This window comes from Chiloscyllium plagiosum, unplaced genomic scaffold (assembly GCF_037043375.1).
Source record: "Chiloscyllium plagiosum isolate Xiang-an unplaced genomic scaffold, Cpla_swu_hap1 HiC_scaffold_5, whole genome shotgun sequence".
Classification (NCBI taxonomy): Eukaryota; Metazoa; Chordata; class Chondrichthyes; order Orectolobiformes; family Hemiscylliidae; genus Chiloscyllium; species Chiloscyllium plagiosum.
In genome coordinates this window covers 90,512,467-90,533,471 of record NW_028270143.1, presented here as the reverse complement: position 1 = coordinate 90,533,471, position 21,005 = coordinate 90,512,467, and the positions used below count along the sequence as shown (strand labels likewise).

The following is a 21,005-nucleotide window of genomic DNA, read 5'->3' as shown; positions in this document are numbered from 1 at the left end:
CCCAGCACCATTTTTGAGAGGGACTCAACCACATCTGACCCATGTTCTACACTTCTGTCCTCACTCCTCTTCCCTCCCACAACAGTGATACTGTTGCTCTTGTCCTTACCTACTAACCCACCAACATTCACATCCAGAAGATCATCAGCCACCATTTCCACCACCACCAGTGAGATACCACCACTAGACACGTATTCCCCTCCCTTTCCTTGCCCGCTTTCCGCAGTGACCACTCCCTCTGAGACAGCCTACTTTCATTCCCACTCTTCCTTCACTCCCAACAACTCCACGGCACCAGCCCCTGCAACCACCAAAGGTGCAACACATGCTCATTTACTTCCTCCCTCCTCAACATCCAAGAGCCCAAACACACATACCAGGTGAGCAGCACTTTACACAACCTAATACACTGCATTCACTGCTCACAATGTGGTCTCCTTTACATTGGAGAAACAAAGTGTAGACTGGGTGACTACTTTGCAAAACATTTACGTTCTGCTTGCGAACAAAACCCTGAGCTTCCAGTTGCCTGCCACTTTAACACACCACCTTGATCCCTGGCCAACACCTCTGTCACAGTGAAGCTCAGCACAAGCTAGAAGAACAGCATCCCATTTTCCACTTGGGGACTGTGCAGCACCACGCCCCCCACCCTCCAGACTCAATATTGAGTTTAATAATCTTAAGGCCTGAACTCTACCATGTCCTAGCCCCCAACCCCACACACCAGGCCTTGTTATCACAGTTTGCCATTACACACTACCTATTGTTAGTAACTATAGTCTCTTAACAGCTACTCACTCTCCCAACCAGATCATTAGGCAGAGAGGAAGTGGTCAAGTGAGGGAGCTGTGATTTACTGAAGAAGTTGAATCTCTTGTCAAGAGGAAGAAGGTGGCTTATGTTAGGATGAGACGTGAAGGCTCAGTTAGTGCTCGAGAGTTACACATTAGACAGGAAAGACCTAGAGAGAGAGCTAAGAAGAGCGAGGAAAAGACAAGTCATTGGCAAGTAGGATCAAAGAAAACCCTAGAGCTTACTATGGGCATATCAGGAATAACAGAATGACCAGAGAAAGATAAGGGCCAATCAAGGATAGTAGTGGGAAGTGGTGCATGGAGTCTGAGGAGATGGAGAAGCACTAAATGAATACTTTTTGTCAGTATTCACATGGAAGACGACAGTGTTGTCAAAGAGAATACTGAGATTATGGCTATTAGACTAGACAGGACTGCGGCTCATTGAGGTGTTAGAAATTCTGGAAATGTGAAAATAGATACATTCCCTGGGCCGGATGGGATTTATCCTTGAATTATTTGGAAAGCCAGGGAGGAGACTGCAAAGCCTTTGACTTTGATCTTTGTCGTTATTGTTTACAGGAGTAGTGCCAGAAGACTGGAGGATAGCAAATGTTGTCTTCTTGTTCAGGGAGGGGAGTAGAGACAACCCTGCTAATTAGAGACCAGTGAACTTTACTTCAGTTGCGGGTAAAGTATTGGAAAAAGGTTATAAGAGATCACATTTATATGCATCTAGAGAGGAATAAATTGATTAGGGATAGTCAACATGGTTTTGTGAAGGGTAGGTCATGCCTCACAAACCTTACTGAGTTCTCGGAGATGGTAACCAAACAGGTGGATGAGGGCAAGGCAGTTGATGTGGTGTATATGGATTTCAATAAGGCGTTTGATAAAGTTCCCCATGATAGGCTACTGCACAAAATACGGTGGCATGGGATTGAGGGTGATTTAATGGTTTGAATCTGATGTTGGCTAGCTGAAAGAAGACAGAGGGTGGTGGTTGATGGGAAATGTTCATCCTGGAGTTCAGTTACTAGTGGTGGACTGCAAATATCCGTTTTGGGGCCACTGTTGTTTGTCATTTTTATAAATGACCTAGATGAGGGCATAGAAGGATGGGTTAGTAAATTTGCAGATGACACAAAGGTTGATGGAGTTGTGGATAGTGCTGAAGGATGTTGCAGGTTAGAGAGGGACGTAGATAAACTGCAGAGTTTGGCTGAGAGGTGGCAAACGGAGTTTAATGAGAAAAAGTGTGAGGTGATTCACTTTGGAAGGAGCAACAGGAATGCAGAGTACTAGGCTAATGGTAAAATTCTTGGTAGTATAGATGAGCAGAGAGATCTTGGTGTCTATGTACATAAATCCCTGAAAGTTGCCACCCAGGTTGATAGGGTTGTTAAGAAGGCATACAAGGCATTAGCTTTTATTAGTAGAGGGATTGAGTTTCGGAGCCACGAGGTCATGCTGCATCTGTAAAATACTCTGGTGCAGCCGCACATGGAATATTGCATACAGTTCTGGTCACCGCATTACAGGAAGGATGTGGAAGCTTTGGAAAAAGTTCAAAGGAGATTTACTAGGATGTTGCCTGGTATGGAGGGAAAGTCTTATGAGGAAAAGCTAAGAGAATGGAGGCTGTTTTAATTAGTGAGAAGGGCGAGAGGTGACTTAATTGAGACATATAAGAAAATCAGAGGGTTAGATAGGGTGGACAGCAAGAACCTTTTTCCTTGGATGACGATGATTAGCATGAGGGGACATAGCTTTAAATTGAAGGGTGATAGATATAGGACAGATGTCAGAGGCAGTTTCTTTACTTAGAGTAGTAGGGTCGTGGAAAGCACTTCCTGCAACAGTAGTAGATTCATAAACTTTAAGAGCATTTAAATGGTCATTGGATAAACATATGGATGAAAATGGAATAGTGTCAGCTAGATGGGCTTCAGATCGGTTTCTTAGAGGGCTGAAAGGCCTGTAGTGCGGTGTAATATTCTACGTTGTATTATCCACTACTTTGTCTGTCCAACTGTCTTCTCTCTCTTTGGGTTCTATCCCCACCTATCATTTGCTCCTTATCACCCGCCTGCATCTCCTACACCCTATTTTCCACATATAAACTGACATTTTACTAGTTGCTGTTAGTCTGAGGAAGGGTTACAGGACTCTAAATGTTAACTGATTTTTCTTTACAGATGCTGCCAAAGCTGCTGTGCTTTGCTAGCAACTTCTGTTTTTGTTTCTGATTTACAACTTCTGATTCGCAGTTCTTTTGGTTTCTATTTTTCAATTGTTGTATGCAGAAGAAAGAATGGAAAGAGACATAACCCCAGCCAAATAAGGATTGGTATTTCATTTTGGAGCAGCTAAGTCCACTGCCTGGTTAAGTGTAGATTCAGCTGTAATCATTTTGATAATATATGATTAGAACATAGATAGATTTACCAATTTAAGTTAAATTGGATTTCAAAATTTTCTTTCAGGGGAAGAGGGGTTTGCTAACTGGCCTGTATTTATTACGCATCTTTAGTTGCCCTCGAGAAGACAATAGTGAGCTGCCACCTTCTGGTGCAGGTAGACACACACTGCTGTTAGAGAAGGAGTTCCAGGATTTTGACATAGTAAAGAGAGAACAATATATTTCCAAATCAAACCCACAGTGGCTTGGAGGGGAACTTACAGGTGGTAATGTTCCTGTGTATCTCCTGCCCTTCTCCTTCTGATCTTAGTGGAGGGTTTGGAAGGTACTGCGATAAGACGCCTTTGTGAATTTCTTACAAAAGCTTAGATAAGTTGTGAATACATTGCAGTAGATGCAGAGATTGAGAATGATTCCAGTATGAAATATCTCCAATCTATCATAACGAGGGGTTAGGAGAAATTACTTGAAGAGAAGCCAAGAGGATATCTGACAGAGGTATTCAAAAGGGTCTGGGTAAAGTAGATGGGAGCATAACAATCACACTCATGGAAGTATTGAGAATGAGATGGTCCAAGATGATAACTGGTAAAAAGATACAAATGCGGTCAGAAAAAGAGCTTTTTCCATAAAGCAAGTGGTTACGGTCTGGAATGCAATATCTGAATACAGCATACAGCACAGAAACAGGCCCTTCAACCGGTGTTGGAGACGGGTTCAATCAAGGTGTTCAAGAGATTCAGACTTATTTGAAAGGCAATAAGTTGCACGTTATGGTGGAGGTGGGGGGTGGGAGGGGTGGGGGTGAGGGGAAGGAATAAGAAAGTGAAATATTCAACGAGAACTGGTGCAGACATGGGTCAAATGGCCTCGTTTTGTACTCTGTGAATGCTGAATCTGCTTTCGCCACCATTTCAAGTAGGGAAGTTTTTATAAATATATTAAACAGAAAAGGGTGGCTAAAGTGGACATGGTACCTTGAAAAATGAGAAAAGGAATTAATATTGGGTAATGCCAAGGCCTTGAATAAGTATTTTGTGTCGGTCTTCACAGTGGAAGATGTGTCTAAGGATACAATAGGAGTCAAGGACCTAAATTCAATTGTTATCACTAAAGGGGTAGCATTGAGCAAACTTGAGGGTCTAAAGATAGATAAGTCCCCTGGTTCTGATGGAATGCATCCCAGGGTGCTGAAAGAAATGGTGGAAGTTATAGTAAATGCATTAGTGGTAACTTACCAAAATTCACTGGACTCCAAGCAGGTCCCGGTGGACTGGAAGACAGCAAATGTCATGCCGCTATTTATAAAAGGGTGAAGGCAAAAGTCAGTCAGCTTAACATCTGTAGTTGGGAAAATGCTGGAGGCTATCAAAGAAGAAAGTGAGACATCTGGATGGAAAGGGTTCCATTAGGCAGATGCAGCATAGATTCAGGAAGAGAAGGTCACGTTTGACTGACTTACTGGAGCTCTTTGATGATGTAAGAAGCGCGATAGATGGAGGGGAACAGGTGAACGTTGTATACTTGGATTTCCAGAAGGTGTCGATAACGTGCTGTGTAAAAGACTCATTCATAACATAAGAATGCATGGAGTTGCAGGGAATGTACTAACATGGATAAAGGACTGATTAACCAATAGAAGGCAGAGAGTTGGGATAAATGACTGTTTCTCTAGTTGGAGATCAGATGTGAGTGGGGTGCTGCAGGGGTCAATGTTAGGCCCGCAACTGTTCATGATATCTGCAAATGGTTTGGAAGAGGAGACAGAGTGTAATGTATCCAAGTTTGCTGATGACACTAAATTGAGTGGAAAGGCAAATTGTGCGGAGGATGGGGAGGGTCTGCAGATAGATTTAGGTAGGTTAAGTGAGTGGGCAAGGGTCTGGCAGATAGAGTACAATGTTGGTAAATGTGAAGTTATCCACTTTGGAAGTAAAAAATAGTAGGTCAGAGCATTATTTAAATGGTGAAAGATTGCAACATGCTGTTGCATAGATGGACTTAAGAGTGTTCGTACATGAACAAGTTAATTTTCAGGTGCAACAGGTAATCAGGAAGGCAAATGGAATACTGGGTTTCATTGCCAGAGGGATTGAATTTAACAGCAGGGAGGTTCTGCTGCAATTGCACAAAGTGTTGGTGAGGCCACACCTGGAGCATTGTGCGCAGTTCTGGTCTCCTTACTGAGGCTTTGGAGGCAGTGCTGAGGAGGTTCACCAGATTGATTCTGGAGATGAGGGAGTTACCTCTACGAGGAGAGGTTGAACAGTCTGGGACTGTAGAATTTAGAAGAATGAGAGGGGATCTTATAGAAATATATAAAATTATGAAAGGGATAGATAAGATAGAGGCAGGCAAGTTGTTTCCACTGGTGGGCCAGACTAGGACTAGAGGACATGGCCTCAAAATTAACTGAGTACATTTAGGACAGAGGTGAGAAGGAACTGCTTTTCCCAGAGAGTAGTGAATCTGCAACCAGCTCAGAAACATATCCACAATGAAGACAACCAGCAGAGCTACAAATCTTTATAAAAACCTTAAACACCTACGGTGAAATATGCTAAGACAAGCAAGGAAACGCAAATCCTGTGCCAATTGCCTAAGCACTAAGAACAACTCAGATTCCTACAAGGATTTTAGATTTAGATTACTTACAGTGTGGAAACAGGCCCTTCGGCCCAACAAGTCCACACCGACCCTCTGACCCAACCGTACCCATTCCCCTACATTTACCCATTCACCTAACACTATGGGCAATTTAGCATGGCCAATTCATCTAACCTGCACATTTTTGGATTGTGGGAGGCAACCGGAGTACCCGGAGGAAACCCATGCAGCCACAGTGAGAAAGGCAACTGTCTATGTGGAGTTTGCACAGAGACGGGAATTGAATCCAGGTCTCTGGCGCTGTGAGGCAGCAGTGCTAACCACTGTGCCACTGTGCTGCCCATAAAATGGGATGTCAAAAGGAACTGAACCAAATAAATTCCAGAAGACACAGTACAGCAGCATTTCACAGGAGGCTCCAAAGCACTGTGGATGTCGCCTAGACAGGGGACGAAACATCTACAAATCAACTTCCCTGCTCAGCTAACATACACTCACTACTCGTAGTTGTGGGTATGGAATTCTCTGCCCAAGGAAGCAGTGATGGCATCTTCATTAAATATATTCAAGACATATTTGGTTGGGTTTTTGCATGGTCGGGGAATTAGGGGTTATGGGGATAATGCAGGTAGGAGGAGCTGAGACGATGGAAAGATCAGCCATGACCTTAATGAATGGCAGAGCAGCTCAACAGGCCAAATGGCCTACTCTTACTTCAATTACTATGAAACTATTCCAGATTATAATCAGTTGCTGTAAAAAGGCTCCTCACCAGCATAACTTCTTTGGCAATTATTTTAAACATATATCTTCTGGTTGCAGATCCTTCTGCCACTGCAACCAGTTTTTCCCTATTTAGTAAGCATGTCATGATTTTGACATCAAGTCTGCTGAATCCCTTTTAAAAAGGAAGACAATGTCCATACTCTCCAAGTAATCCACTCTTCCTAAAGAAGAATGCCCAAAGTTGGGCACAATACTACAGCTGGGCCCTGACCTGTGATTTATAAGAGTTTGGCATAACTTTGTTTTCGTACTCCATACCTTTCCCTATAAAGCTAAATATCTTTTGTGAAAAAAACTTCTCAACTCAACACGGTCAACACTTCAAGTGTTAATATCAAATTAAACTGTGAACAAAAATATTGTAACAAGCATACACACTAGTCTTTAATGAAAATTGATTTACTTAATGCATTGGAACTTTAATCATGACTTTTTTTCATAGAAAGTATCCACATGTCCAGTGAGTATTAAAAAAAAGTTGGCTTGTGCCTGATCACCACTTTTCCTCTACCCCAATATTTCATTGTAAATACTATGGAATTTTGAGGTTAGCCATATCCAGTATTGAATTCTAATTTAAATTTTTTTTATAAAGTTTGGAAAACTACATGTAGTCCTCAGGTTTGCAACAGGGTTCTGTACTTGAGTACATTTGTAAGTCAATTTGTAAGCAAGTCAGAATATAATACAGGACATTGCAAAGTGGCTGTCTGTAAACCATGGGAAATATAGCAAATTGGATCCTTAAAATGAATATTCATACCCTTCTGTATGGGATTGCATTAATACGTATGGGACTGCCTGTAAAATTACTACTATCAGAACAAAGGACTACTAAAACCTGCAACCACAGACCACATACTCAAATCAAATATCAACAGAAATTAACAGGGCCACGTCTTGTGCTTTATGCAAATGTAAGAAAGAAAGTGCTGCTGACAAATCTAGTTTTAACAATAATTACATCTATGGGCACTAAACTCATAAGTTTTCATGTAAGCAAACACTTCAAGATTTTAGATTTTCTCCATTGTTCAGCAAGATAATTCCAAATGGAATGATTCTATCATGCAAAATGGAAGAGCAGGTATTGCTGCTAAAATGAAGAATTTTTTTCATCTGCTTATTAATAGGATGTGACCATTGCCATTTATTGCCCATTCTAAACTTCCCTTGATAAAAGGTGTGACAGACTGGTTGGTACATCAAAAATACAGCTCAGGAGAGTTTTAATCTAGTGACAGTGAAGAACTAGCAATATGGTTCTGAGTCAGCATGGTGTATAACTTAGCAGTGTTCCCATGGGTCTGCTGCCCTTACCCTTCTTCAATAGTAGGGACTTCAGGTATAGAATATTTATTAGTTTTTCATTTAAAAAAAAAAAGGAAATTTGCCTCCCTTTCGTTGTCTGGCATATATGTGACTTCAGACTAACAAAGACAATGACTCTTAACTATCCTGAAATGGCAAAACGCTTCACATTGTGACCTGCTATCTCTTCTACAAATTGCACATATATTAATAGTATAGTCAGCAAAGTGCCTTGCACAGTCACATTCTCCAAGAGTTCTTACCTCCAGAAACAATTTGGCTTCTTGTAAGCTAGTGTGTTTAAACACATTCTTCTATGTGAGTACTGCTCCTGTACGAGAAAATAAAATCCAACACCGATTTCAGAACACTAGAAAGACATTTAAGAACACAAGATCTTCCACGCTCTATCTTTACAGATAGCTTTTCTTCAGTCTTGCACAATGATCTAATTAAAAACTTGCAAGTAAAACAATGGTAGCTGGAGTTTAATCTGGGCAAGTGCAAGATCCTGCATTTTGGGAAATGTTAAGGAAATGTATACAGTTAACCACAGGATCTTGAACAGCATTGATGTACAGAGGGATCTTGGGGGTTCAAGTCTGTAGCTCCCTGAAAGTAGCCACACAAGTAGATAGAGTGCTAAGGAAGGCATAGGGAACATTTGTCTTTAATGGTCGGAAAATTGAGTACAAGAGTCAGGAAGTCTTGTTGCAGCTTTATAAGACTTTGGTTAGGCCACACTTCGAGTATTGTGTTCAATTCTGGTCACCACACTACAGGAAGGATGTGGAGGCTTTGGAGAGGGTGTAGAAGAGGTTCACCAGGATGCTGCCTGGTAATCCAGATAATCCCAAAGCATTTTATTCTTATATAAGCAACCAGGTAACTAGAGAAAGGATTGGTCCACTAAAGAATAAATGAAGAAAGGCTATGTGTCCAACCTGGGTGAGATTCTGAATGATCACTTTGCATCAGTGTTCACTGAGGAGAGGAACATGATGAATGTTGAGATTAGAGATAGAAGTTTGATTATTCTGGATCACATTGTCATAAGTAGGGAAGATGTGTTGGGTAGGCTAGACGTTATTAAGGTGGACAAATCCCCAGGACCGGATGGGATATATCCCAGGTTGCTTAGGGAGGCGAGAGAGGAAATAGCTGAGGCCCTGACAGATATCTTTGTGGCATCCTTAAATACAGGTGAGGTGCCAGAGGACTGGTAGGTTGCTCATGTTGTCCCCCTGTACAAGAAGGGTACTAGGGATATTCCAGGTAACTACAGACCAGTGAGACTGACGTCAGTGGTGGGAAAGTTGCTGGAGAAGGTACTGAGGGATAGGATCTATTTATATTTAGAAAAGAATGGGCTTATCAGTAATAGGAGAAAGTGAGGACTGCAGATGCTGGAGATCAGAGCTGAAAATGTATTGCTGGAAAAGCACAGCAGGTCAGGCAGCATCCTAAGAGCAGGAGAATCAACGTTTTGGGCATGAGCCCTTCTTCAGGATTCCTGAAGAAGGGCTCATGCCCGAAACATCGATTCTCCTGCTTCTTGGATGCTGCCTGACCTGCTGTGCTTATCAGTAATAGGCAACATGGCTTTGTGCCGGGGAGATCGTGCCTTACCAACTTAAGAGTTTTTTAAAGAAGTGACCAAGTTGATAGATGAAGGAAGAGCTGTTGATGTCATATACATGGACTTTAGTAAGGCGTTGGATAAGGTTCCCCATGGTAAACTAATGGAGAAAGTGAAGTCAAATGGCGTGCAGGGTGTTCTAGCTAGGTGGATAAAGAACTGGTTGAGCAACAGGAGACAGAGTGTAGTAGTTGAAGGGAGTTTCTCAAAATGGAGAAAGGTGACCAGTGGTGTTCCATAGGGTTCAATGCTGGGGCCACTGTTGTATGTGATATACATAAATGACCTGGAAGAGGGCACTGTTGGTATGATCAGCAAGTTTGCAGATGACAAGATGATTGGTGGACTAGCAGAAAGCATAAGGGACTGTCAAAGAATCCAGAAGAATATAGATAGACTGGAGAGTTGGCGGAAAAGTGGCAGATGGAGTTCAATCCAGGGAAATGTGAGGAGATGCATTTAGGCAAGGAATTAAGGGCTACAGGGAGAATGCGGGTAAGTGGAGTTGAAATGCCCATCAGCCATGATTGAATGGCGGAGTGGACTCGATGGGCCGAATGGCCTTACTTCCGCGCCTATGTCATATGGTCTTAAGTCTAATTCTAGAGCGAATTATACAATGAACGGAAGAGCCTTGGGAAAAGTTTATGAGCAGAGAGATCTGGGAGTGCAGGTCCATTATACCCTGAAGATTGCTGCACAGGTGGATAGAGTGGTCAAGAAGACATATGGTATGCTTGCCTTCATCGGACGGGGTATTGAGTACAAGAACTGGCAGGTCATGTTAAAATTATACATGACATTGGTTCGGCCGCATTTAGAATACTGTGTACAGTTCTGGTCACCACATTACCAAAAGGACGTGGATGCTTTGGAGAGGGTGCAGAGAAGGTTTACGAGGATGTTGCCTGGTATAGAAGGTACTGGTTCTGAAGAGGGATTGAGTAGGTTAGGTTTGTTTTCATTAGAAAAAAAAGGAGATTGAGGGGGCACCTAATTGAGGTTTACAAAATCATGAAGGGTTTTGACAGATAGAGATAACCTTTTTCCCAGAATGAAGGATTCAATAACGAGAGGTCATGCTTTCAAGATGAGAGGTGAAAGTTTAAGGGAGATACACACGGCAAATAGTTTACACAGAGGGCGGTGGGTCTCTGGAACACATTGTCAGCAGAGGTTGTAGAGGCAGGCACGGTAGATTAATTTAAGATGCGTCTGGACAGAGAGTAGGTGGGAAGCAGAGAGGTACAGATAGAGTCAGAGATGTTCAGCATGGAAACAGACTCTTCGGTCCAACCTGTCTATGCCGACCAGATATCCCAACCAGTCTCGTTGCTTAGGAATTGGACGACGGGTTTAGACAGTAGATTTGCATCGGCTCAGGCTCGGACGGCCGAAAGACCTGTTCCTGGGCTGTAAATTTTCTTTGTTCTTTATTAGAGGGCATGAGCTATAAGGAGAGACTAGAGAAACTCAGGTTGTTTTCTCTGAAATGTCAGGGCTGAGGGGAGACTTGATAGAAGTCTATAAAATTATGAGATGCATAGATAGGGTTGATGGTCAGAATCTTTTCCCCCAGAGTTGAAGTGTTTAATTCTAAAAGGGCATACATCCAAGGGAGATGTAAGGGGTAAGTTTTTTTTAAAAACAGAGATTGGTAGGAGTCTGGTTCATGCTGCCAGTGGTTTTGGTGAAGGCAGATATGAATGGGGCATTTAAGGGACTCTTGGATAAGCACATGAATATGCAAGGAATGGAGGGATATAGACAAAGGACAGACAGAAGGGATTAGTTTAATTTGATCTGGTGTTCAGCACAACATTGTGAGCTAAACAGCCCATTCCTGTGCTGTACACTTCTATGTTCCATGACTCTGAGGCACCAATGGCTATTGTGGAACACCAGCTGCAAGGCCCCTTAAACCCCTGCCTTTTTGTTAGTGCATGCAAGCTCCACTGAATTCTGATTGTTGAGAAAAAAAAAAGCAGAATTCGTCAGCGGTTTGGAAGAAACACTCCTTTCATCAACTCATTATCTCAGAATACAACAGGACCTTGATCAGATGGGCCAATGGACTGAGGAGTAGCAGATGAGTTTTTGAGTTGGGTATGTATTTGGGTTAGTATCCCAAAAACAGGGTTGTCTTATTTTCTCTGTTTCAATTTTTGAACTCCTGGAAGAGCCATGGGTATTGTTATTTTATCAAGAAATATTTATTCCACGTTTTGACCCCTTATTGTCCCTACACCAAGATTTGTTGATGCAGGCAGAATTGAGAAAAGCCATTTTTTGTTTGTTTTAGTTGTTTGTCTTTTTTCAGAGAGTCACTGGAGTTTCGTTTTGGTTAAAAAAAAACAAGAAAACTTTATTTTTTAAAAAGGGCAAATTATGCTTTACTCTGGGCTTAACCCAGTGCTGTTCTTAGCCCAGGAGTGTCTGATAGGGGTGGGGCTTGACCTTTTTGTTTAAAAGAGTAGAAGAGTGGCAGATAGAGTTTAATTTAGATACATGTAAGATGTTGCATTTTGGCAAGGCAAATAAGAGCAAGACTCAAACAGTTAATGGTAGGACCCTGGGGAGTGTTGCCAAACAAAAAGACCTAAAGGTGCAGGTGCACAGTTCCTTGAAAGTGGAATCACAGATAGACATGATGGCGAAGAAAGCATTTGGCATGATTGCCTTCATAAGTCAGAACACAGTATATAGGAATTGGGATGTCATGTTGTGGTTGCACAGGTCAATGGTGAAGCCACGTTTAAAACACTGTAAAATTCTCATTGCTCTTCTATAGGAAGGACGTTGTTAAACTTGAGAGGTTGCAGAAAAGATTTATAAGGACATTGCCAGGACTGGAGGGTTTGAGTTATAGGGATAGGCGGAATACATGGATGCTTTTTCCTTGGAGCATCAGAAGGGTGACTTTATAGAGATATATAAAACTACTAGATGCATGGGCAGGGTGAAAAATCCTAGGGTAGGAATGCCCAAAACTACAGGGCATAGGTTTAAGATGAGAGGAAAAATATTGAAACAGGACCTGAAAGGGAACTTTTTTTTGTGCAGAGGGTGGTACACATATGGAATGAGCAGCTAGAGGAAGTGGTGGTGGTGTGTACAGTTCAAAGACATCTGGACAAGTGTACGAGTAGGAAGGATTGACAGGGATACAGGCCAAATGCTGGCAAGACTAGATTAATTTAGGATAGCTGGTTAGCATGGACGAGTTGGACCAAAGGGTCTGTTTCCATGCTGCATGAGTCTATGACTCCATCAACACTTAGATGGCCTCTTTTCCACACCTTCCTCCCTGATTAATGCTTTTCAAACACCCCAAATTTTAATACTGGGATCACACAAAATCTGAGGCATTCACTTTGACTCAATGAAGCATAGAGTTACACGTATAGATTGGAGATGTGTTCTCTTGAGAAAAGGTGAAGAGGAGATTTCAGAGAAAGTCATGAAGTATCTAAATAGTGAAGTAGAAACTGTTCCCATTGCTAAAGCATTATAAATAAACCCATTGAACTTGAACGAACAGGAAAATCCCACAGTGACAGGAGGGATTTTAAATCCTTAGTCCAGCGAGTAGTTAGGATCTGAAATGCCCTGCCAGAGAGCAGGGTGTTCGTATCGGGGTTTTGAAAAGGGAAATGGATAAGCACCTGATGAAAGAGAAATAGGTGTACAGTATTCCAGGGGAAGGGGCCGGGAACTAGCTGAGCTGTTGCAGTAGTACAGTACCTGTATAGATAATGACAGACCGAGTGAGTTACATTGTAACGACAATTACGATTCTACGCCGAATAGAAACGCGTCCACATCCCGATAAGCATTTCTGCCAAGGTTATACTAAGGAGTTTTGACAATTGGTTAACGCTGGGCAGGGTGACCTTCTTCTCACCCCCTCGGGCCTCGCACCTTGTCCTTCGGCTCCTTCCTTGCCTTCAACAGACCATGCCGTTGACAGACGCTGCGAGCCAGCAAAAGGCTGGTTGAAGGGATCTCATAGTCCCGGCGACCGTTGAACAGGCAGCTCGCGAACCCGCTTTGCTTATTCCACGCGCACCAACGGCTCAAACACAGCGCCATTTTTACCGGTTTCTCCCATCCTGTCCCGTCCCCGGCGAAGGGGCTTGGGAATGCCTGCCTGAACAAATTGTACCATGAATATTTTTTCATTTGAAAACAATGTGTGTCAGTTTTAGAACAGCCCGAACGGAAACCTACTAGTAAAATAATAATGGTAATTAAAAACTGATTAATTTTACACATCACAGAGGGTGATGCAGTTTGACCCGGAAATTATTCTCTAGTGGGAAATTGCTTGGGATTGTTTGAAGCAGTCTTTTTTGAAAAATTCTCTATTTGTAATTCGACTTTTTCCCCATTTGAAGAGCCTGTGGGCGAAGAACTGGCGTTGAGTTCTGCTTTTCTACTGAATCAAAATATCAATAGAGTTGGCTCATCTGTAAATATTAATCATCGTAGTTTATACACTGTTCAATTGCCTTCCAAAAGAGTTACGCCCATCTTCCGACTGAAATATGCTACGTATTTTGCATAAAACGCAAGAGTCAGTACGTGTTGGATCCTTGTTAAAATGAAACAGATCAAAGAAAAGCACTATGGTTGCGAGCATAGAACTCAAACGTTATACAAAGATAATGATTTTGGGATTGATTTGGGAATCAACTGTTGGGATTTTCTGTCGGGGGAAAAGTACAGAACTTGAAGTTGTTTCTGTTCCAGAATGTGATTCAGCTGATTCCAACCATTTTGCCAACAGTGATAATTTGAATTATAGCGAGATTAACAGCAAAAGGGTTTCCTTGGATCGCTGGAATTTATCGTCCCAAAAGTTAATAGGTAAAATCATCTTGCATGTAGTACAAGCAGTGAAGTAGGTAGATTATTTACTGGCCTTTTAAAGTCCAGCAGTTGACAATACCATGAAGATAGATGTTTTAACGTTTTAGATAGAGTTAATGGTGGTTATCTTTTCCCTAGGATGTGGGATTTCAAGAGTAGGAGTGCATTTTTAAGGTGAGAGGAGAGAGATTTAAAAAAAGACGAGAGGCAAATGCTTTACACAAAGGGTGGTTTGCATGTGTAATGAACTTTCTGAGGATGTGGGTACAATTACAACGTTTAAAAGACATTTGGATAGATACATGACTAGGAAACGTTTGGATGGATATGGGCCAGGAGCAGGCAGGTGGGACTAGTTTAGTTTTGGGATTATGTTTGGTATGGACTGGTTGGACCAAATGGTCTGTTTTCGTGTTTTCTATAATAAGGAATCTTCCATTTTAAGACAGGCAAAGAGGAATTGTTCATCTTTGGAATTTTGCATCTGGAAATTTGTGGAAGGTGAATCATTGAATACACCCAAGACTAAGATAGATATATTTTTGAACAATAGTTGAGATTGACGAGAGTGGGAAAATGGAATTGATAAGCATTGATTTTATTGGATGAAGGAGCAAGGTGAAGAACCGTATGGCTAATTCCTGCTCCTTGCTCTTATGTTCTATTACCAGTACCGATAATAGTAAGCAAATTGCACATAGTTTCTGTCCATGAGAAGTGAACACAGATACCCAGATTCAGTTGTTGACTAAATTAATGTGAAGGGAAAGTGAGGTCTGCAGATGCTGGAGATCAGAGATGGAAATGTGTTGCTGGAAAAGCGCAGCAGGTCAGGCAGCATCTAGGGAACAGGAGAATCGACGTTTCAGGCATTAGCCCTTCTTCAGGAATGAGGAAAGTTGGTCCAGCAGGCTAAGATAAAAGATAGGGAGGAGGGACTTGGGGGAGGGGCGTCGGAAATGTGATAGGTGGAAAGAGGTCAAGGTGAGGGTGATAGGTCAGACTGGGGTGGGGGCGGAGAGGTCGGGAAGAAGATTGCAGGTTAGGAAGGCGGTGCTGAATTTGATGGATTTGACTGAGACAGGCTGGGGGGAGGGGAAATGAGGAAACTGGTGAAATCCGAGTTCATCCCTTGTGGTTGGAGGGTTCCTAGCCGGAAGATGAGGCGTTCTTCCTCCAACTGTCGTTTCGCTGTGGTCTGACGATGGAGGAGTCCAAAGACCTGCATATCCTTGGTGGAGTGGGAGGGGGAATTGAAATGTTGAGCTACAGGGTGGTTGGGTTGGTTGGTCCGGGTGTCCCAGAGGTGTTCCCTGAAACGCTCCGCAAGTAGGCGGCCCGTCTCCCCAATATAGAGGAGGCCACATCGGGTGCAAAGGATGCAATAGATGATATGTGTGGAGGTACAGGTGAATCTGTGGCGGATATGGAAGTTTCCTTTGGGGCCTTGGAGGGAGGTGAGGGGGGAGATGTGGGCGCAAGTCTTGCACCTCCTGCGGTTGCAGGGGAAGGTGCCGGGAGTGGAGGTTGGGTTGGTGGAGGGTGTGGATCTGACGAGGGAGTCACGGAGGGAGTGGTCTTTACGGAATGCTGATAGGGGAGGGGAGGGAAATATATCCTTGGTGGTGGGGTCCGTTTGGAGGTGGCGGAAATGACGGCGGATGATGCGCTGTACATGGAGGTTAGTGGGGTGGTAGGTGAGGACCAGTGGGGTTCTGTCCTGGTGGCGGTTGGAGGGGCGGGGTTCAAGGGCGGAGGATCGGGAAGTGGAAGAGATGCGGTGGAGGGCATCGTCGACCACGTCGGGGGGGAAATTGCGGTCCTTGAAGAAGGAGGCCATCTGGGATGTGCGTTTTTGGAACTGGTCCTCCTGGGAGCAGATGTGGCGGAGTCGAAGGAATTGGGAAAATGGGATGGCGTTTTTACAGGGGGCAGGATGGGAGGAGGTGTAGTCCAGGTAGCTGTGGGAGTCGGTTGGTTTGTAGTAGATGTCCGTGTTGATTCGGTCGCCTGAGATAGAAAGAGAAAGGTCGAGGAAGGGGAGGGAGGAATCTGAAACTGTCCAGGTGAATTTGAGGTCGGGGTGGAAGGTGTTGGTGAAGTGGATGAACTGTTCAACCTCCTCGTGGTAGCACGAGGCGGCGCCGATACAGTCATCGATGTAGCGGAGGAAAAGGTGGGGGGTGGGGCCAGTGTAGTTGCGGAAGATGGATTGTTCCACATATCCTACGAAGAGGCAGGCATAGCTGGGGCCCATGCGGGTGCCCATGGCTACTCCTTTCGTTTGGAGGAAGTGGGAGGATTGGAAAGAGAAGTTGTTCAGGGTGAGGACCAGTTCAGTCAGTCGAAGGAGGGTGTCTGTGGAAGGGTACTGGTCGGTACGGCGGGAAAGAAAGAAACGGAGGGCTTTGAGTCCTTCGTGATGGGGGATGGAGGTGTACAGGGACTGGATGTCCATGGTGAAAATAAGGCGTTGGGGACCGGGGAAGTGAAAATCATGGAGCAGGTCGAGGGCATGGGTGGTGTCCCGAACGTAGGTGGGGAGTTCTTGGACTAAGGGGGACAGGACGGTGTCAAGGTATGCGGAGATGAGTTCGGTGGGGCAGGAGCAGGCGGAGACAATGGGTCGGCCGGGGCAGTCAGGTTTGTGGATTTTGGGCAGGAGGTAGAAGCGGGAGGTGCGGGGTTGTGGGACTATGAGGTTGGAGGCGGTGGATGGGAGATCCCCCGAGGTGATGAGGTTATGGACGGTCTGGGAGATGATGGTTTGGTGGTGGGGGGTGGGGTCATGGTCAAGGGGGCAGTAGGAGGAGGTATCTGCGAGCTGGCGTTTGGCCTCAGCGGTGTAGAGGTCGGTGCGCCAAACTACTACCGCGCCTCCCTACTGTGGTTTTATTTTATTAAACACTTCTGCATGTGAAAACATTAAAAAATAAATAGAAAAATGCTAAGGGACACCTGGACACAAAATACAATGTATTATTTCCTAAGCTTTAAACTAGGAGGTGTGTTATACAAAACCCTAGTTAGACTTCAGTCAAAGTATTGCGAGTAGATCTGGCCAACATACCTTAGCAAGGATGTTTGCGTCCTGGGTGAAGTTAAACACAGCTTTACAATGATGGTAGTTGAGTTATGAGGCGTGTCACAAAGATGGTCCCTTTTCTTCTAAAAGCTGTTCCTTGGCGCTTTCTCTCTCTCTCTTTTCTGTCCTTCACCTTCAACCTGGAAGCATGTGTTCCATTTATTCTGGGTTTTAAAGGGAGTTTCCTTAGTAGGATTGTTGTGTGTATTCGGAACAGCATAATGAAGTCTAGCTGGATAGCTTGAGTTTCATCGGGTTCTTTATTTTGTTCTTTGTGTTTCATTGAGTAATATTGTGAATACATTCTTTGACTGTTTTAAAGTCTGCTAGTCAACCTAGCTATCTTACTCTGGGTAATGTTCACTACACTTACCGGAACAAATTGCAGTTAGTTCATTCTGCTTAAGAATGTTTTGAGTGGTCTGGCCTAGTCCATTACAGGCGATATTAGACAAATTAGGCTTTTATTATCGAGAATTTAGAAGATTAAAATGTGATCAAATTGAGGTTTCAGGATATTAACAGAAATACAGGGTAGATAAAGATAAATTATTTTAATTGGTTGAAGATTCGAGAACTAGGGGACATAGTTTAAGAATTAGGGCCTGGCCATTCAGGAGAGATGTTGGAAAGCACTTTGACATGCAAAGAGTAGTGGAAGTTTGGAACTCTGACTGCCACTTGAGGAACAATGTTAACTCAACTGGGATGGCGAAGTTTTTATTAACCGAGGGTGTTAAGGTGTATGGGCTCAGGGTAAGCCATATGGAGTTATGCCACAAAGCAGCCATTTTCTTATTGAATGGTGGAGAAGTCTGAAAGGGCTGAGTTGGTAATCCTGTTCCTTTGTGTGTGGGAATATGTCAGTGTTTGTGGGTGGCTATCTATGTGGAAGTTCAAGAATCACTTGTATGACCACAACACTAGTAGTACTGTTAAATATGTTTAAAAATTGATTAGTCATGCCAAAACAAAATCAATTAATGGAAGGGTGCCAGACTGGAATAAATAAAGCAACTTGCTTCCTTGTAAATGCCATTGCAAGACCTATAAAGCAATTTGGGGTATAAAGGTTAACAGCAGTTAGGTTGTTTAAATTGGACCTTGAATATAATTTATACAATAAATTTGTATTGAATTTGGTGAGTTACAGTGGCACTAGTGCGTGTAGTTTTGGTCGTCTGTTATGGAAAGGTAATTAAAGTAACGGTGAGCATTCTAGTACGTACTACAGGTTGAAACTAAGGTTGAGAAGCATTTGTTATGAAAGAGAAAGGACTTGAAATACTAGGGCAAGTTCTTTAAAATAATGAAGATTATGACTTTTTTTTAAATCATGAGGAATTGTGCTAAGGTGTCAAGAGAAAGATACTTTTTCTTGTTATTGAATCACTAATAAATTGACACCAATTTCACATCACTCTCCTAAGTGAGAAGAGAGGTTCTCCTGAATAGTGTCCAAACTGCTTTATATTGTTCATTGTGGCATGTGGAGAATTTTTTATCATATTAATGACTTGTGCCTTTTGGATGGTGCAGTGACTTTGGAGAGTCGGGAGCTGAGTTACTTCAAAATTCCCAGTGTCTGACTGGCGCTTACAGTCACCATTATGTAGCTGTTCCAGTAAATTTATCCTTGGGATGTCGATGGCATTGCTGCTGAACATCAGGAGGAAATGTTTAGATTCTATCCTGTTGGAGATGATCATCTCTTGGCACTTGTGTGGCGCAAATATCATTTGCTGCTATCAGTCTGCACCTGAACAAACTTGATTGAGTTTTTTGAAGAAGTAACAAAGAAGATTGATGAGGGCAGAGCAGTAGATGTGATCCATATGGACTTCAGTAAGGCGTTCGATAAGGTTCCCCATGGGAGACTGATTAGCAAGGTTAGATCTCATGGAATACAGGGAGAACTAGCCATTTGGATACAGAACTGGCTCAAAGGTGGTGGAGGGTTATTTTTCAGACTGGAGGCCTGTGACCAGTGGAGTGCCACAAGGATCGGTGCTGGGTCCTCTACTTTTTGTCATTTACATAAATGATTTGGATGCGAGCATAAGAGGTACAGTTAGTAAGTTTGCAGATGACACCAAAATTGGAGGTGTACTGAACAGTGAAGAGGGTTACCTCAGATTACAACAGGATCTTGACCAGATGGGCCAATGGGCTGAGAAGTGGCAGATGGAGTTTAACTCAGATAAATGCGAGGTGCTGCATTTTGGGAAAGCAAATCTTAGCAGGATTTATACACTTAATGGTAAGGTCCTAGGGAGTGTTGCTGAACAAAGAGACCTTGGAGTGCAGATTCATAGCTCCTTGAAAGTGGAGTCGCAGGTAGATAGGATAGAGAAGAAGGCGTTTTGTATGCTTTCCTTTATTGGTCAGAGTATTGAGTACAGGAGTTGGGCGGTCATGTTGCGGCTGTGTAGGACATTGGTTAGGCCACTGTTGGAATATTGCATGCAATTCTGGTCTCCTTCCTATCGGAAGTATGTTGTGAAACTTGAAAGGGTTCAGAAAACACTTACAAGGATGTTGCCAGGGTTGGAGGATTTGAGCTACAGGGAGAGGCTGAACAGGCTGGAGCTGTTTTCCCTGGAGCGTCGGAGGTGACCTTATAGAGGTTTACAAAATTATGAGGGGCATGGATGGGATAAATAGGCAAAGTCTTTTCACTGTGGTCAGGGAGTCCAGAACTAGAGGGCATAGGTTTAGGGTGAGAGGGGAAAATATAAAAGACACCTAAGGGCAACTTTTTCACACAAAAGGTGGTACGTGTATGGAATGAGCTGCCAGAAGATGTGGTGGAGGCTGGTACAATTGCAACATTTAAGAGGCATTTGGATGGGTGTATGAATAGGAAGGGTTTGGAGGGATATAGGCCGAATGCTGACAGGTGGGACTAGATTGGGTTGGGATATCTGGTCGGCATGGACGGGTTGGACTGAAGGGTCTGTTTCCTTGCTGTACATCTATGACTGAACGTTGTCCAGTTTTTGCTGCGTGCAGGTACTGACTGTTTCAGTATCTGAGGAATTGCAAATGATTTATGGCAATCATCTGCAAATAATCCCACTTTTGACTATGTGTTGGAGTGAAGGTTATTGCTGAAGCAGCTAAAGATGATTGGGGGTAGGGCACTATCTTAACTCAGTGATGTTCGAAGACTGACTTCTAAGAACCACAACCATCTTCTTTTATGTCAGATGCAGGTCCAAGTAGTTGGTAATTTGCCCCCAATTTCCATTGACCAATTTTGCAAGGCTTCCTTGAATGCAGTAAAATGCCGCTTTGATGAGCAGTTATCAACTTTACCTCTGGAATTTAGTTTTTTTGGCTGTATTCTGAATACAACTGGATAAATGTGAAATTATGCACTTTTGATTGATTGATTGATTAATTTATTGTCACGTGTAAAGAATAAAGACACAGACTATTTTCTAAATAGGGAAAGGCTTTTGAAATTTGAAGCACAAAGAGACT

The 21,005-nt window shown here is 43.1% G+C and overlaps 2 protein-coding genes across 12 annotated transcripts in view; one reads left to right on the top strand and one right to left on the bottom strand.

The window, feature by feature from the left end:
• Positions 1–13,869, bottom strand: part of pdss1 (prenyl (decaprenyl) diphosphate synthase, subunit 1) — a 56,417-nt gene extending 42,548 nt beyond the window's left edge. Inside the window, exons 1-3 of one of the 9 annotated variants that reach the window (XR_015757242.1) lie at positions 13,484–13,869; positions 8,187–8,254; positions 4,458–4,517 (exon numbers count right to left, since the gene is read on the bottom strand). Coding sequence is in view for 6 of the 9 variants with exons in the window: in XM_043690553.2 (XP_043546488.1) it covers positions 4,458–4,517; positions 8,187–8,254; positions 13,484–13,837 (482 nt within the window). In the remaining 3 variants the exon portion in view is untranslated. Of the gene's footprint in view, positions 1–4,457; positions 4,518–8,186; positions 8,255–13,306; positions 13,461–13,483 lie in introns of those variants that run through there. The other 8 variants (XM_043690553.2, XM_043690551.2, XM_043690555.2 and 5 more) reach the window with 8 other exon arrangements.
• Positions 13,870–13,914: 45 nt separating this feature from the next.
• The window catches only part of LOC122550062 (uncharacterized), a 115,497-nt gene continuing 108,406 nt past the window's right edge, over positions 13,915–21,005 (top strand). The window contains exon 1 of one of the 3 annotated variants that reach the window (XM_087987451.1): positions 13,915–14,431. In XM_087987451.1, coding sequence (XP_087843577.1) covers positions 14,191–14,431 — 241 coding nt within the window. In that variant the 5' untranslated portion in view covers positions 13,915–14,190. The remainder of the gene's footprint in view (positions 14,432–21,005) is intronic. The other 2 variants (XM_087987450.1, XM_043690537.2) reach the window with 2 other exon arrangements.